This window comes from Eleutherodactylus coqui, chromosome 10 (assembly GCF_035609145.1).
Source record: "Eleutherodactylus coqui strain aEleCoq1 chromosome 10, aEleCoq1.hap1, whole genome shotgun sequence".
Classification (NCBI taxonomy): Eukaryota; Metazoa; Chordata; class Amphibia; order Anura; family Eleutherodactylidae; genus Eleutherodactylus; species Eleutherodactylus coqui.
Genome location: NC_089846.1, coordinates 65,515,066 through 65,533,023, shown reverse-complemented (window position 1 = coordinate 65,533,023; position 17,958 = coordinate 65,515,066). Strand labels below are relative to the sequence as shown.

Sequence of the window (17,958 nt, the reverse complement as noted above, 5' to 3'; positions counted from 1 at the left end):
GAAAACATTTCAAATGTGAACGAAACCATTGAAAATCATTGGTTTCATAATTCTGCATTTTCACTCACTCTCACATTGTACGAAAATCTTGCAATTTTATCGCCAGTGTGAAACCACCCCTAGGATATGTTCATACAGATGAACCCAATCCTACCTCTACAAACCGCTGCAGAAATTTGCAGCTGAGTTGCGGTCTTGTGCTGCGGCTATGCTAATGTATGTCCACGCAGATCTAGGCCTTCAGTGCGTAAATCTGCATGCAAGAAGCGACATGTCACTTTTCTTTCTACATGTAGAAAAAAAAAATCTGTGCTGTATAAAGTACTGCGCGAATTTGCACTGAAAGTAATGGGATGTGCATTCACCATAGATTCGGTGTGGATTTCACGTCAAATTCTGGTGCATGAATATACCCATACTATGCAGCACTCCGTATTGTCGTACCGCTGCAGATACTCTGACTCCATTTATAGTATCTATCTATTCATCCATCCATCCATCCATCCATTCCTTTACATTGCAAAGCAATCTTGTTATCTAGTTTGGGAATCTGACTCTGCACATGCTATCTTTCTGGTTAGTGAATACGATGCCGGAGCTGCAGTGAAGACTGAGACACAAAGCCAGAGAAGTAGAAGAGAAGAGAACAGGGTAGAATGGAACAGCAAAGGAATAGAGATGTATACTGTATATGCTATTGACAGTGTGGTAGCAGCCCTTCTGGGTACTACGGTAAAATACTTCCAATGTTCCCTAACTTTTATCACCCAGGTAAGCGACCAAGATAAACCCCAGCTTGATAGAATATTTAAGGTTAGCGGATTCATTAAAATGTTATATTTCTGCATTGTTTTTTTTTTTCATTTTTAGAGCAAATGTTGATTTAAAAAAGTGAACAGAGGCATCAGAGGGCAGTGTTGGGAAAACCGGGGGTCTGGCGCCCTATATTCACCGCATCATTCTCCAATCATATCTATGTTGGCAGTACTTGCATGCAGCTCTCTTTATTGAAGTCTATGGGAGTTACTCAAGGGTCCAAGGAGGCAGCACATATCCTCTGAATATGTCATAAGTGTCTCAGATGGAAATACCCCTTTGCTAGTCATCTGTATCCAACACCTCAGTGAATTAGATACTTTTCTTTAGAATTTCTCAAAAACTAGTAAATAAACGTCACTTTCAGCACTTTTTCATCCGGTATAATGCCGGACGGCTGAGCAGAAGCCAAATGGACCCCATTATAATCAGAGGGGTCCGTTCAGCACTGTTTGGTTCCGTCATAAGACAGATTCGATCTGTCAGGAGATTTCCCCTTTCCTACTCCCGGAATCCCAACGCAGATGTGAAAGCAGCTAAAATCTTTTTTTTTTTTTTTCTTTTTTTTTTAATGCATTCTAACATGTTTTGCAACTTTTAGCGTTCTCTGATTGTAAAGTGCTGCAGAATATGTTGTCGCTCTAGAAATAATGGTGATTATTAGCATCCGCTGCATCCAGACTTGTGCGTTGGGAATTAATGACTTCGATGAATACATAAGGGGTTAAGAAGAGATGGCTCAGCCGTGTGGTACCCAGAATGCAGTGGGGGATGGACTGCTTGATCTCGCTCTCTCCTCCTCCTCCTCCAGCATCCTCAGCATCTCTGCCGTTCATCCCTTATGCACAGAACGTACATACAGAGGGAAAAGGCGCTGGGATACCCCCAGCATGGACCACCACCAGTGAGGGCAATGGGAGACCAGAGCAGTGTGGGTGGTGGAAGAGTGCCAGCCAACCCTGAGCCCGAGATGGAGGCCAGGATCCAAAAAGCGGTGGAGTTCAAGACGGAAGGCAACCGCTGCTACAAGGACAAAAAATTCAGAGACGCTATCGGCAAGTATCACCGGGCCCTGCTGGTGCTGAAGGGTGTCCATGAAGATGGGGAGGAGAGGAAGGCCAATGGCGGAGCTGGCACAAGGTTGACGGAGGCTCAGAAGGTGCGGGTGGAGGCCACAGAGATCGAGTGTTATGACAGCCTGACTGGTAGGTGGTGGAGGCTCTGTTGAGGGATGCAGCTGTGGAGGGCGGGGGGGAGGAGGACTCACTGATGTGGAAGTGACACAGATTAAGCCTATGAATTGGGATTTCGGGGGAGGACTGGGGTCCTTCATACTCATTAACCTTCTGCATGCCAGAGGGGACACAAAAATGACACGTCGTACCTTACGGTCTGTATCACCCTGCAGTGGGAGTGATGAAGAGCACGTTTGGTAAATGCATATCGTGTATCACCCCCCTGGCTTCATGTTTCTCAGGTCCTTTCCGTCTGCCCTACAGTAGGAGGCGCAGACCCCAAGTCATATCCCTGTGTCACCCAGCAAGGGGCGGACTATGTGACGCTAAACTATTTCCAAAAGCGACTGTCTGTACTATGGCCACTCTTCCATAAGGCCTGATTCACACAACCTTATTGCAAGTTGCACCCAAGTCGCATGGGACAGCGCACAGAAGGTTGTCTGTGTGTTGTCGGATCTGCACAGACTCAGCACATGCATGTCCATGAAAGAGGACAACAAGTGCATGCATACTGTTGTGTATGGCCTCATAGAATATAATGTGACCCTTACTGTCCGTGGAATTCACGGACAGAACATGGTGGGAAATTATGGCCATCTGAATCAGCCTTGTAGAGGCCAACAGTATCCATAATTTAATTTTCTGTCGTTTCTTCAATCTGTAGAAATTTCACAATTTTCACAGCTCTAGGAGCGCAGCTTCCCCTAAAATAAAAAAATTGTTATTTTTCTTGATTTTAAGTTGTTTATTTGATTTTTAGTTCATTTCAGGCCTCCAACACATTAGCACATTTCTTTCATCCGTGTCATGTCCGATTAAAAAAACGGACTACACACGGGCAGCATACAGCCCCATATTCATCGATGTGGCAAGACACACCTCCGTTTTTTTTCTTTAAAGGGACACACGGGTTGTGTGAAGAAACACATGGCATGTGCTATTCTGATGCGATTTGAGGACGAAACTCGCTTATTTAAGTCAATGGGAATGCAGAAAAAAACAGACAGCACTCATATGCCATCTGTTTGCAGTCCATATGCGGTCTGGTTTTCCTAAAATTGGTTTTACCCGTCCAAGGATCTCGTGCAAGATTTGTGCAAAGCGAGACGCACAAATCTCGCATGAATATGAACCCCATTCTTTTGAATGGGGTCACACACATGAGCGATGCAGGAAAAAGGTTCATGCGAGTGCGATACGATACGAGGTTCCCCATTAAAAACAATGAGAAACATTCAGCGATCCTCTGCCGCGGTTGTCAGTTGCGCCGGAGGATTTCTACTTCTTGAAGTGATGCAAAACGTTTTTGATACAAAAATGCCTTGCATCCGCAGGAAATCGCATGTTGGCAAGTGCAACATTGCATTCGCTCGTGTGAAATTAGCCTAAGAGATGCAGAAAAAAAAGAATTGGGGCATATTTTTCAGATTTGAAAAGCGGATGGCATATGGAAGTTAAAAAAACGGACACATGGGCTGCGTACAGATGGCGTATGGAACTGCACACGAATGGAAAAACTGACATTTTTTGCGGATGCAACATGGATGATTTTTTTTTAGCAAAAGTGCAGCTAGCTTTATCATTATTTTTTAGATTTTGTTTTGTTGGCTGACAACTAATATGCATCCAAATAAAGGTTTGATTGGGGTTTTTACCCCACTTTTCTAAACTCCCGGATGGCAATTCTGTATGGTCAGTGTCTATTCACACACATAGGATTTAACGTTGATTTTGGAAACCTCGCTGAAGTCTGCACCCAACCTGCATCCCATCTATGTAAATAGGGTTTCCGCAGCTGCATTCAAACGCAAGTGAAAATTTCCTCTTTGTTTTTTTTTGTCTGCATGGTGGGAAAAGGTCCACCATAGACACATGTAGTGTGTTAGGGTCTTTTTACACGGAACGATTATCGTTCAAATTTTCACTGGACCATGGAAATCTGATTGATGATCATTCAGTGTAAATGCTTGCAGCAACTGAATGACGAACGCTAATTCGTTCACTTATTGTTTGTCGTTCAGTTTATGTAGGCATAAAAAACAAATGCTGATCGGCCCATGCAAACAGGCAGTCTTCATCTATGAATGCCTGCCTGTTCACTGTGAATGTAGGTGGGTGGTCGGAGTGATTTCTGGCTTACTCCACCTCCATTTACTCCTTTAGTGGCACGCCCGGAAAATCTCTGGTGCTTGCTCCACTGACCATGCAGTTAAACCCCGGAAGATTTCTGTGGACAGCTCTAGTGCTGAAATGTGCAGAGCACTGAGCTGTCATCTGAAATCTTCCAGGGTTTTTACTTCATACTCAGTGCAGCAAGCCCCGGAGATTTCCCTGGCATGACATGGTAATAATAAACCTGCCACTGAAGAGTTAATGGAGTACAGGAGCCATTATGACTAGGACAACTGTCTTCGCTTCTGCACCCAGCAATCGTCCTGCGTGTTAGTTTGATTGGTGAAGGATGGGCAACATTGAATGATAATCATCATGCAGCTCTGCAGCGGAAAATATAAGGGCCAGCGTCAGATTTTTAATATGACATATAAACATACCCTTATACAGCAAGTCAGGAACAAGGGATGTATTTCTGTATTACCAGGCAGATCTTCCTTTCAGGATTGTAGGAAAGCTGGAATACCGCCTGGTTGATAACGATATCGGTGACCATATTGCTTGTCGCTGTAAATAAAGTATATCACATCCTTACTGCTGAGTGTGAAATTAAATATGACCCTTAACAAAAGTGGCATACAGTGCCCAAATGGTGCTATCCCTCCAACAGCGTGCCATACATTGCTATAAGGCCACCTATTAATATTACTCTTGTATTGATGAAATACTAGTGCCACACAGTCTACAGATAATACTGCTATAATATAACTGCCATACAGTATCTAGATAAAAATTCCTCCTGCACTGTCCAGATGACCATGCCATACATTGCCCAATTAGTGCCATACAGTGCCCAAGAAATATATACTCAACAGTGCGAAATAATACCGCCATGCAGTACCCAAATAACACTGTTATATAATAGTACCAGCCATAGTGCCCAGATGAGTAGTACTATCTCGCTCAACTGTGTGAATCTGGTCTTAATGAAATTTGTGCTGTACGATAATAATGTACAGCATTATTATGTTGTGAGAGACAACAGGGTCCCTGCTTCCATATGTCGGCCTACAGGAGGAGATGGCGCTGTATTCAGCCCTTTTCCTTGTATCTCAGTAATAAAGGGGGGAAATATAATAAGGCAATAATCGGGATAATTTATTGTTTATATGGCATCCATCTGCAGGCTGCATTATAGATTACTCTAGAGTGACAGCAAGCAGAGATCTTGAAAAGCAATCAGGAATTAGTACAAAAAGAATAAGGCCCTATTCACATGGCGTATTTTCGGCACTTCCGTATCTTTGGGCGTTCCCTCAGAAGCCTCGCCCATTGTTTTCAATGGGATCGGGAAAGCATCACACTGCGTGATGCGAGGGTTCAAATTCCAAACAATAGGAAACACTTGCGAGCCTCCGCCGTGGTGCTACTTCCCTGAGTTGATGCAAGGTGCTTTAATACAAAAACGCCTCGCGTCTACAGGGACATTGCATGTTGGCAGTCGCGATATTGGGTCGAGATTTACCACCTGATATCGCACTCGCCCGCGTGAAATTAGTCTAAATGAGACCTAACATTTTTTTTGCTGGAACTGGAATACCCATTTAAGGCAAATTTCACACGGGCGAGTGTGATATCGGGTAGTGAAGCTCAGGAACATGCAATTTATCCGAAGGTGTAGGGCGTTTTTGTGTTAAAAACGCCTTGCGTAAATTCAGGGAGGTAGCGATCCTCCACGGATTGTTTTCACTGGGAAGCCTCGCATACCGTGCAATGATTTTGACGGCCCCATTGAAAGCAATGGGCAAGGCATTCCGAGGGAATGGCCAAACATGGGACGTGCTGCAATTTTTTCTGCGCACTGCAATGTGGGATAGAATTGCTCATCTATATGACCCCATTCAAAAGAATGGGGTTCATATTTGTGCGAGATTTGTGTATCTCGCACGATTTTGTCGCCCGTCTCAAAACAGCCTAAGGGTACATTGACAGGGGCCAATAGTCACCGGACTAATCTCTCAAACAAGTGATTACAGGCAACTGTTGTCCCTGGAGCTGACGGGGTCACCTAAAAACCATGGGAGTGACTATCAGCCTGTATAAACAGGCAGTTCTCCATCTATGAATGACTGCCTGTTTACTTGGCATGGAGGCGGGTGTCCAGAAGAGATCTCGCTCTCCACCTTCATTCAGTGTGTGAAAGCACAGAAGTAATCATCTTTGGGCGACTACCGGGTGCTTAAATGCTTGCCCTGTGTGAAAGTACCCTAAGTCACAAAACCTTCCATAATAGTGCGCACCAACCACAGATAACCCCTTTATTGTTTCCGACCTAGATGCCTACCCAATAGCCCCAGACAAATGCTTACCCAAGACGCTCTGCAGTGGTGTAGAGGTGCCCCCAATGAAAGTAAGGCACTCTGCTTTATCAACAGCTGAGCCGATCCAACATGGTGAGGCAGCTAATAGATCAACCTCTGTCTGGGTTTGTAGCTGGGAGAATGGCAGGGTCATAGTGCCTTTGTTGGCCATAGTCCATATTAGTCCCTTATGCCTAGGTTCAGGACATGCCAGACTCTGGACTGGGTAATGGGCGAACTCTTCATATGTACTCCAAGAGAATGGGACCCATTGGGATTTCCTGGGAAGGCAGTATACTCAGCCACAGACTTGATGTGAACAACTTTCATTAAATGAAATAAACAGGCCGTACCCGAAAACCGGGTCGTAGAACGGTAGGGAACAGTAAATATACCGGGAGAGTCCATAATATGTAGGAGCCGTACTCATCTAATATGAACGAAAGTCTATCTGTGCAAACAATTATAAAACACTGTCCCTGGTTTGGGCTCATGCTCTCCTGAGACTCGGGAATATTTAAAAATGGGGTGTAAGTCCTTCAGCAGGCCGTTTCTCAGCAAATCACAGTACCTAAAGACCTTCAGGAAGACTTTACATTGTTGAGTTGAAGTAACATCCCAAACAAAGTGACAAAACACGCTCTAAGCAATAAAGGCAGCCTTTTACAGTGGGATACATGGTCATCGGGATGTCTTGATTTCCAAACACCCTTAAGATTCTTCATTTCTGGTGTTTCAGACCTTGTAAACATTGGAAGTGGAGAATTTTCAACATTCTGTGACAGAACAAATCAGTCCATTTGGAGTAAATGCTCCATTAAGGCTAAGTGCACACTAGCCGTAATGCAGGTTGCGTCCGTGTGATTTACGATATATGTGGGCTCTGTAAACTGATATGCATTGGCATCTCCAAATTTTTGCCCATGCAACAGACAGGAATAGGGCATGCCATAAGTTTTTTCATGCACACCATTGGTCCGTGTGCATAGCTTCATAGGCCTTTAATCAGGCGGTATGATGCATTAGAGTGCTACAAACCTTATAAGCAGGGGATCAGTACTATCATATAAGCCATATAAGCAGCAAATAAGATGGGGTACCACCTTCTAAAAGAGACCCCGTCCTGATGCTGCTAAAATTGCGGCTTTCGATGGAAGTAACAGGGGTGCAGATACAGGCACTTCTGATATGGGCGAGCACTTTTACATCCTGAACTACTCTACAGCATCTTCCTCACTAACCCTCAAGCTTAGTGATTGCAGTCAAAATTCGCACAGGGTAAATTGTACAATTTTGCACATGGAACTGATTGCTTCCTATAGGGTATTGCTATTAATATCTACTGAATCCCCTTAAAGCAGAAGTCTCATGCAAAATGACTCTTTCCCCCCTAAAATATAATAATTTACATGACTATCAGTTGCATATGACAGATCTGGAAGTGCTACCTGCTGGATGTCATGGCTGCCTACTTTGCTATATTTGGGGTACAAGGGGTGTAGACGTACAAGTGTATTTATTTCGAAGCGTAAATGTTCTCTGCAGAGTTCGCCTATAAATTCCCCCATGTTTACAGGAGCCCCCTAGGTCACTTTCACACGGCAGTATTTGTAAGTATTTGTAGTTTATGTTTCATTCCTGTTCTCGGCTTAGACTGGAATATTGGCTCGTGAAAGTGGCCGTAAGCCGACATTGGGTGAGTTCCAACACTGTGTCAGGCTGCAGGAGAACACGGCATGTGTAATATCTTCATTTAGCTGATAGGTATGCCATGGATGCCAAGCTTCTTTCTGCCCATATACTCTATAGGATTAATGTATGTTGATAATTCTTGTTCCCTACAGCCTGCTTGCTGCAGTCCGAGCTGGTGAACTATGAGCGGGTGAAGGAATATTGCCTGAAGGTGCTTGAGAAACAGAACAGCAACTTTAAAGCCACGTATCGAGCTGGCATCGCCTTCTACCACTTGGGGGACTATGGCAATGCCCTACTCTATCTCAAGGAAGCTCGAAGCCGGGAGCCTACAGGTATATGAATTCAATGGTAACATGGCCTGGGGTCCTCATACTACCTTCCCCATCCCCTGGGGTATAAGTCACTGGGGATCTGCGGACGGTGTCTTTGCATTGCTCGGGTCCAGGCCCAGTGAGTCACCAGCAGACTGCTAAAGAACCCTCTGTCGCAGCTGGTGAGCTTTGCCCAAGCCAATGCGGCAAAGAATTCATGCCAATTCTACATAATGCTCAACCAGGAACGGCTTTATTTCGATGAATAATAACAGTCTTTTGCAAATGCACAACTCTCTATAACTGAGTGTATGGCCTGGCACCCGGATCCCTCGTCAGTGCAATATGGGAGTAGACTTGATAATGGAAAAAGTCCCTGAGGCACAGAAAGCTCCGGCTATGATTCTCCGGTTTGCTTTGGTAGTCCGATACTCCACGACTACTTCACAGCTCACAAGGCAACAAGCTTAGGCTTCATTGGCACAACAAATTAGAAACACCTGGTTAACACAGTTGCTTTCAGTACCTTCACACTGTCACTATAACACGGTGCCACTGCCTTTTCTGCCTCCAATGCCTCAGCCAACTCTCCCCTTTTAAAGTAACAGTACCTAATATCACACGCTAACAGGCATAAACATATAAAAGAGTAAAACAAAGCAGTAGGGGCTACATCCTTTTGCACTGTCAGATGGCAGTCATACTGTTTCTTGCCATGTTTGAACCCAAACCTTGATGGTGGTCATCCAGACCGGCAGTGGTCAGAATGATAAATAACATGTCTATGGTGACAAAATTACCTTTTTTCGAAAACTGAATCAGCATTGGCTAAGAATTTTCCATTTTTGGGATTTCAAATTGTATATTAGTTTATGAAATAAAGCAGCGCTCCAGGCAACAAAAAATAAAAATTCAGCTTTTGGCCACTCGCTGTCTTCTACTAGACTGCAACTGAAACCTGTGCTGACCATTGTCACTTGCCCACTGAGCAGCACTGGCATGAGCAACTTGGCAGAGAGTATAGGAAATATTGGTTGGCAGTTGTAGTATTTTCTATGCAACATGCCAAGCGGTTGCCAGTCAGTGATCAAGTTGCCATGCTTAGAACAGTCTTTAGAGACGGCCTACTGGAGGAAAGTGGAGAATCTTCAGAATGGTGACATTTAGTTAATTAACACTTTTTGGCAGATATAGAGCTTTATGCAATTTAGACGTAAGCTGAATGATCGTTTTTTGCCCAGAGTTTTGCTTTAGTTTCTCTAGTTCAGAAAACCAATTGTCATGTACTAAATTAAGAATTGCTGAGTTACAAGAGCAGTCCTCTATTCAGCACCTTATCTCCTGGGTGAAATCCAGAGGACTGTAGAGAGCATCTCTCACTTTGAAGGACTGGTCCTCTCCTGCGTTACACAGACAACACCTTGATTTGAAAGAGCATGGTGTAATGCTTTATATTCCCTGTGGCGGCGCTGCAGGAAAAACGGACACTTACTGCATGGTTCTCCATGAAATAGACCTGATCACTGGGGGCCTGATCATCAGCGGAGAGGGGCATTAATGTGATATGCTTATTCTCAAGAGGCCCCTCTGACAAGTACAAATGCTTCAAAGTAAAAAAAACTCTTTTAAGGAAATGGTCCGTATAAAATTGATACATTGTGGTAGATTTACAATAGAAAATTTGTCAGTTTTCTGGCACAAATTGCTCTAGAATAGTGTCCTACAAGGTTTGCCCCACATTTATCATAGGTTTTTAGCCATTTTCAGACCCTTTTAATGGCTTGTCTGACAAAAGAGCATGGTTTCATGAAAATGGTGTGCAGCCTAAATGCAACACTGTGTACCAATTTTAGACATCCTGCATGGCATGGGCGCAGTTTGCATGAGCATCAGTTGCTCTGGCATTAATGACCTTCCTATCATGCAGAATGTATGTTACGACAAACATACAGTAATTACCCCACAACCACCGATTTTAGTCTCTTCTACCCAGAATCTGCTTTTGTGCCTGAACTAAAAATACATTTCTGTATGATTTCTTTGGATGATTATCACCACGTACAGAGGTTGAGCTAAAGGAGGGAGATACATTTATAGATAAAATGTTTTTTTTTTTGTTTTCAGCGCTATAGCGACACCATATTTTACACAACGTGCAGATATTTGATATCGCTGTGCACAAGAGGATTAATTTTTGGAGTAAATATTAATATTAATTGAACTATCTCAAAACATAATGTGGAAAAATGAGGAAAAACTGGATTTTTACCCCTATTACTGACTATTTCTGCCTAAAAAGACCTACAAAACTAATTAGTATCTGCCTAAATTTTAAGTAGTAAGATAGTCCCATGTGTCCTTCCCCGCCCCCCAAAAAAGAAACAAAACGTTTTGGGGTAGACTAGGAATATTCTGACATTGGAATGTTTCGTTGATAGGGGCTAAACACGGTCTCATATTTAATGGCCATCTTTATGTATGATGATTAATCTAGCACAGTTGTGATTGGAGTTTGGCCCAATGCCCACGGACGGATTTTCACTGTAGAATTCGCTGCCAGACGCCTGCCGCGAATTCCACAGCAATATCCGTCCATAGACATGCTGTGCTAAAAGATTCTTCCCTGCCCACGAGCGGAAATCAATTGTGATTTTCTGCTCGCGGTGGAGAATTGCAGCATGTTCTATTTGGTGCGGAAAATCGCACAGACGGCTTCCATTGCAGTCAATGGAAGCCGTTCCATCCTGCGGCAAGTCAACGCGGATCCGCGCCATCGTGTCATGCCCTGCACTGCACGTGTACTCCGGCCGAGACTCTCGCAGCGGATCCGTACAGGTGAGTATGGGTCTCTGGGGGTCACTGCCAGGGCACCGGGTCTGATTCCACTGCGAGATTCTGTAGCCAGAATCCGACCCAACTGTGGGCACGAAGCCTTAAATACCATGGTGGGCTTCCATATATTCCAAGTTCTGCTGAAAGTATAAAGTGCAGACCATAAAGTAATCGTGTTGCATTAACATGTCTAATGAAGGTATAAAAATATAAATATTTGGCAGAGTCACCCTTTAAGCTAATTAGCATATCCCTCTGACCAAGTAGAGCTGAAATGTGACTGTTCTTCTATTTCCATACAGACACGAACGTTCTTCGCTACATCCAGCTGACAGAAATGAAAGTGCAGAGGTCAAGCCAACGGGACCGGAAAGGATTTAAGGAGGTGATTGGATAGCCCAACGTTACAGCCACTCCTAACCCTTCACCAGACTTGTATGTTGAGATACTGTGAGCAAGAGCATGGTGGCTGATACTGAGCATTGCCCTGTGCAAAACACAACAGTCTCTCTCATCAAGAGACCACAAAATAGAAGGATAATACAGCTCTGGCACTTTATATAAATTATTTAATGAAAAAGATTATTTTGTACATCTATCTGCCTCTCAACTACCTATAATGTGTCAATGCATGCATCAACGGTTTGTGTGTGTGTGTTTTTATATGATTATGTGTATAGACAGCACACACATAGATATCTGACTTATTGGTATTTGGACGGGTCATGCTCAGTAGCTCCGGAGGCAGCATGCTGATTTAAAGGAAGCCTCTAATGTCAGCTCTCATCCATGCCATATTGCTTCTATTAGCAACGATTGACCCAGTGTCCCGCAAATTGATGCAAGTTAAAGACTGCATCCACTTACATTCATGTAAAATAGAGACTTTAAATTCCAAATGTACATATCTCTACATATCCTTCCCCTCTGCACAGGCCCGCTCAAAGGACGACCAAACAAGTGACTGCATTGTGCTCAGATTTACAGAAACGATCAAGACCTTTACAGAAAAATGGATGTAAGTGTGATGCCTGATCTGATATATTCATTTAACGCCGCCTCTGCACCTTACAGTTCTATTTAACGCTTTGCACTTTCGGCATAAGCGAGAAATATAATTTTCAGACAGACCTACTCCCTCATGCCATATGAAGTGAAATTGTGGCTCGTTCTTCAGTCTAAGAAACATAAGGATGTTGTGTAGGACTTTCTTTTGTAAATAAAAGCCAACAAGCTCCGTCTCCGCATTTCTTTATAAGCTGAAAAAAAAAAATCAAAAAGTGAATTACACATTGCTTCATATAGTGATGTGACTCCCGTGCGGTTGGAGAGTAGTGGCAAGGTTTCTGATCCAAACAAATGGAACTACTATTTTTACCAGCTTTAAGGGAACTTATCATTCAGCACAATAAACCAATGGCATCTAGATATCAATGAACGAGAGAGCATTCCACATCTGTTGTCTAATTGTCTTTTAAAGGGAGCCTGAATACAAAAAGGCTTGGCAGCATGAGTAGGTGCAAATGATGAAAAAAAGACTTTATTCACCCATAACGCAGGCAAGCAGCGACGTTTTGGCCAAAGTGTGGCCTTTTTCAAGCTTTATGCTTGAAAAGGACATACTTTGGCTGAAATGTTGCTGCTACCTTTTTGGGAAACAGTGGTTTGGATTCCCCGGTGCCTGCTGCTTAGATACACCTGATCCAGCCCAGCGAGGGCTTACAAAGAGTGCTGCTAATACACTTTTATTGTCTCTTTTAAAGGGAACCTGTCATCACCGATCAGCACCATAAACTAAGTTATAGTGCTCGTAGGTCAGTAAGAGTCCGAGATGTGCTTTATATGCTTACACAGCTCCTCGTTCCCATGCTGTCACCTGTGGAAGTTGGTGAACAGTCCATGCAACAAACTCATCTCTACATGCTGTGCGCATGCATACCCATAGAGAAACCAACGTGTGTATGCATGCGCACAGTCTGCAGAGATGAGTCCATGCACTGCCCACCCGTTGATTTCCACGGATGACAGCATTGGAACAGGGAGCCAGGTAAGTAGGTAAAGAATTCCGAGGTTCCTCAGGACCTATCCTATGAGTACCATAGCATAGTTTATGGCGCTAGCAGGTGATGACAGGTTCCTTTAGTCGTATACTAGTTGCATCGTATACTAATGCTATTCAAACAGTCTGGTGCACAGGGCAGGTCCATAAGAGTCAGGGGATGTGCTTTACATACTTACCCAAACTGCCTTCATCACCTGTAACCGGGCTCCTCTGTTGATGATGGACGTGGATGAGAACGCCTACATTATCCACAGCCCATCCAAATCCCATACATGCCATGCAACCATGCATGTGCAGCTAGTTTAGCCCTATTGTGGGCAGGATCATCGGGCTCTTCTGTGCATGCGCTGGTCTCTAGTTGTGCGGTGCAAGATTTTGACGGGACTCTGGAGGACATAGGGTGCGTTATCCACACCATCACTGATAAACTGAAAATGCTAGAAACTCAACAGACCCCATCATAGTCAATAGGTTCTGTCAGAGGCTGCTGTTGCCCATTATGCTGGCACTTCAGGTTCTTGCATTATTTGGCTCCTATTACAGCGTTAAACAACAAGAAGATACAGGGCACAAGTGAACAAAGTCTAAGGCCAGTTTTGCACAGACAGAATACAGCAGCAATGTAAAGTTTATGGTCATAAGATCCGAACTTTCCTCTGTTCTAATGATCCAAATGTAGAGTTTAGCACAAGAGAACCCTATAGTGATCTACGTTCAGGAGGTTCATGTATTATGGTTGTAATGCAGACATTGAATTGTGACTCTTGTAAGACCAGCGTAGAACACAGCCTTGTACATTTCTGGTTAAGGCTTTATTCACACAGGTGTATATACGCAGCTATTCACTCGGGTAAATACGCCGGACATCCAATGCATTTGTTCAGCTGGCCTGGTGCATTGACGGGGGTAAATAGCTGCGTATACACGCCCGTGTGACTAAAGCCTCGCTGCAGGAGATCATACACAAGCAATGTGCACGTCAATCCTCAAGTATAATCTATGCAAGGTACCTATGGGAATGAAAGTTTATCCTATGTTAATGTGGTTGTCTAGACTTAGAAAAAATGTCTGCTTTTACTCCAGAAGGTGAAACAATTCTTGTCCATGGACTGCGTGCAGCGGTGCAACTCAATCCAATTCACACTTCAGCAATGCATAAAAAAGTATGAAAAAATAAGTAACAATATCGTGATCACATCCCTTCATTCTAATCATCATCCTATTGACTCCAATCTAAAAAAAAAAGTGCAACGGATGTAGCAATTCCAACCTTCCTGTCGTATGCCAACCATTGAGGATGAATTGTAACAATCGTGCTGCCTAAGTAGCATAGAGATCATAGAGCACCTATATTATTAACATAGCATGCCGGTGACCAAAGTTGGTGCTGCTACATGTACTATCCTACCAAATGTAATTGGACAGCTGAGCAAGAATCAAAAGTAGTAGAAAGTATGCCACAAAGTGAATAAATACTAGTGTCTGATACACATCAGCTGGTATTTCCCTCCATTCATCCTGCAAACATCTGAAAAGTTCTCTTTAAAGAATATGCATCAGCCCGTCTACAAGGGGCATCATAATTGGATAGGTGAGGAATGGAAGAACGTTCTACGGAGTGATGAATTACACTACTCCATCTTTACATTAGATAGACGTACCTGGGTGTGGAGGAACACTTTTTGTCTGATGTGTTGCACCAACAGTTAGGAACGGCTGAGGTCCCATTATGGTTTGGAGATAATTCAAGGTATGTTTACACGTAACGAAAAATGGTGGAGGTTGTCTGCATGAAAACCACAACAGAAAACTTGGTGCGGATTTTGACGCAGTTTTTGAAGTGGGTCCGCAGTAGGCTTCACCTTTCAATTGAAGGGATAAGATCTGCTGCTAATCTCTGTCTAAATCTGCATCAATGATGCGGAATTCAGTGTGGATGATAGTACGGAAAATCTGCACCAATTCCGCTAAGTGTGAACGTACCCTGAAAGCAATTCTTAAAAGCTGTCAGCTCGAACCTCGATCAAGCCCTGGGCTGCTACGCTGCCAAGTACCCGGCGGAGCATTTCTGCACCACTGTACATACTGATGGCGCTATTATTACCCCATACATGAGCTGTATGACTTGCAGTCATATATCCAGATATCACTTAGAAACTCACGGTAAACCAGAGTGGTAAAATTCTTTATTAATACTTCAGTCACCATTATGACGACAACAGATGGAGCAAAGTCAAGGTATGTTTTGCACCCTTTAGCTGCTGGAAGTCACTACATCCTGCCTATCGCCCATGCTACAATGGAAATAAGCCAGCGATTCCCAAGATTTCAGCAATGTCCTTGATGCCCCAGGACAGGGCTGATGGTAAGGATACTTGTAAACACAGGTGGGTAAAGCAAAGGCTCAGTCATTTTCACAGAAATCAATACGATAATCCAATCCTGATGCACAGAAGGCCTGACCAAGTGACATTTGGGAGACTTTAATAAGTGAAGGCTGCAAGACCCCAGGGGTTCAGGAGAGAATTCACAGCTGGAACCTAATTCAGCTTCTCCCACCGAGAGGAATAAAGTGGGGCGAGGTCCACCCCTTATGTTATTTGCTTATTCATTTTTTTTTATACCCGTTGGGTGACAACCACGAAATACATTCATAAGAACCGCTCAGTTCCTACAAGAGGCAGCGGCTGGATAATACTTGGTGCCCAAAGCCTTGTGTGTTAAGACACGTCCTCTCCCATATTGTAATAAGGGTCAGTCTGCGGCCGTATTCCTCCTCCACACAAAGGGACAGTGTTGTCCAGTCTCTGTCCTTCCACCTCCATATCCAGCAGGGTTTCCTCTACTCCCCCAACCTGGATACCATCTGCAGATCCGCTGGAGCTGGCATCCCCCCCACTGCCAGATGGAGATGAACTGTGAGTCCGAGAAAGGGACACAAATTTCCAAGGGTCCAAACGGGGTCGGCTAGAAGAGGGTCGAGGCCGAGGGGCAAATTCCAAGGTGGTGGGTCTTTCTACTGTTGAATCCTTCTCCTGGGGTTTACGTCTAGCTGGAGGGGGGAACACAAAATGGGGATCTGGAAGGCGAGGAAAAGGAGTGTAGTCTTTGGAACCTGCAAGAAAAAAAACGGATAATTCTAATATTAAGCAAAGAGATCACATTTAGAATTCCTAGCTCCTAGAGATAAGTGGCTGTTAGATACCACCTGCACTACTTATCTTCTGCACCCATTTGAAATAACATACAGGTTCAATCAAGTTGACCATTCAGGTTTAGGCAGAATATTCATGTAAATTCTGTGCCAAACAGTCGCCTCTTCCCATCTAATGTCGATAACAGGGAGCAGTGCTAGGGGACTAAAATTTTACACAATATATATTAGGATTAGAGATGAGCGAGTACGCTCGGTTAAGGCAGATACTCGTCCGAGCAAATGCGGGGGGGGGGGGGGGGTTTGATGGGGAGAAAGGGAGAGATCTCTCTCACTCTCCCCGACGCTTCCCCCCCCCCCTGCCGCCCCCTCGCATTTGCTCGGACGAGTATCTGCCTTAACCGAGCGTACTCGCTCATCTCTAATCCTAATATATACTGTGTAAAATTTTAGTCCCCTAGCACTGCTCCCTGTTATCGACATTAGATGGGAAGAGGCGACTGTTTGGCACAGAAACATGTTGGATAAGATGCATAGTACAGGAAGAGATCTTGTGGGCATTGGCTGGTACTGTGTGGGTCATATGTGCCGTACAGGTCTACAATGAATAGCCATGTTCTTAGAGATCCCATCTCGTAACACAATGCAGCACCTTTAGGCTGCCTATCCACGGGCGAGGTGGAATATCTGCCGGGGGAGCAGGGGAAAAAGAAATGACAGGTCTCCGCAGTGAGCCCATCTGATAGATAGGCTCTCCGAGGAGAATTGCGGCAAATCACAGCATGCCGAGATTTGAATCCCGCAAGCAGAAAATTGCTATGATTCTCCACTCGTGGATGTCGGGCTGCGCTTTCCATAATTAAGTCTATGGAAAGCGTTCACTGCATTACCAGCGGCTGGATTATCGCCGCAGATAATGGAGTGACATATCACCCCGTGGACAGGAGCCCTTAGCTTTAAGAACAGTAACAATTCCATTCATAGTGTCCATTCATAGCTATCAGAGGATCCACGATGTGCCAAGAAAATATTCCGCACACCATTACTCCACCTCTACCAGCCTGATTTGTTGTCACCAGACTGACGGGAAGGGTTCACCGATTCATGCTGCTTGTGCCAAATTCTGACCTCCCATGAGCACGGTGCAACATAAATCTGGATTCATCTGACCAGGTGATGTTTTTCCACTGCACAGCCATACAATTTTTGCGCTCCTTTAGCCACTGGAGTTTCATCTTACTCTTTTTCTTAGCGAGTTCCAGCACTATTGCTGTCTATTTGCTGTTATAGCCCATCCGTAGTAAGGAACGTCTAGTTGTGTATTTGGACACATTAGTTGGGGCACTAGCATTGTATTTGGCTGCAGTGTGTTTGACTG

At 44.2% G+C, this 17,958-nt stretch overlaps 2 protein-coding genes across 2 annotated transcripts in view; one reads left to right on the top strand and one right to left on the bottom strand.

Annotated features, from left to right (window-relative positions):
- Positions 1-1,623: 1,623 nt before the first annotated feature.
- On the top strand, positions 1,624-12,000 carry TTC9B (tetratricopeptide repeat domain 9B). Its single transcript, XM_066581189.1, has 3 exons — positions 1,624-2,021; positions 8,371-8,553; positions 11,667-12,000. The coding sequence occupies exons 1-3, from the start codon at positions 1,658-1,660 to the stop codon at positions 11,759-11,761; spliced, it is 642 nt and encodes a 213-aa protein (XP_066437286.1). The 5' UTR covers positions 1,624-1,657; the 3' UTR covers positions 11,762-12,000.
- Positions 12,001-15,595: 3,595 nt separating this feature from the next.
- Positions 15,596-17,958, bottom strand: part of MAP3K10 (mitogen-activated protein kinase kinase kinase 10) — a 54,837-nt gene continuing 52,474 nt past the window's right edge. Inside the window, exon 11 of the mRNA XM_066581188.1 lies at positions 15,596-16,541. Coding sequence (XP_066437285.1) covers positions 16,147-16,541 — 395 coding nt within the window. The 3' untranslated portion in view covers positions 15,596-16,146. The remainder of the gene's footprint in view (positions 16,542-17,958) is intronic.

Bases quoted from the DNA above. Each gene is read 5' to 3' on its own strand.
- TTC9B (XM_066581189.1), top strand. From the start codon at position 1,658: ATGCACAGAACGTACATACAGAGGGAAAAGGCGCTGGGATACCCCCAG. The intron at 2,022-8,370 runs GTAGGTGGTGGA...TGTTCCCTACAG, and splicing joins GTGTTATGACAGCCTGACTG to CCTGCTTGCTGCAGTCCGAG. The intron at 8,554-11,666 runs GTATATGAATTC...ATTTCCATACAG, and splicing joins TCGAAGCCGGGAGCCTACAG to ACACGAACGTTCTTCGCTAC.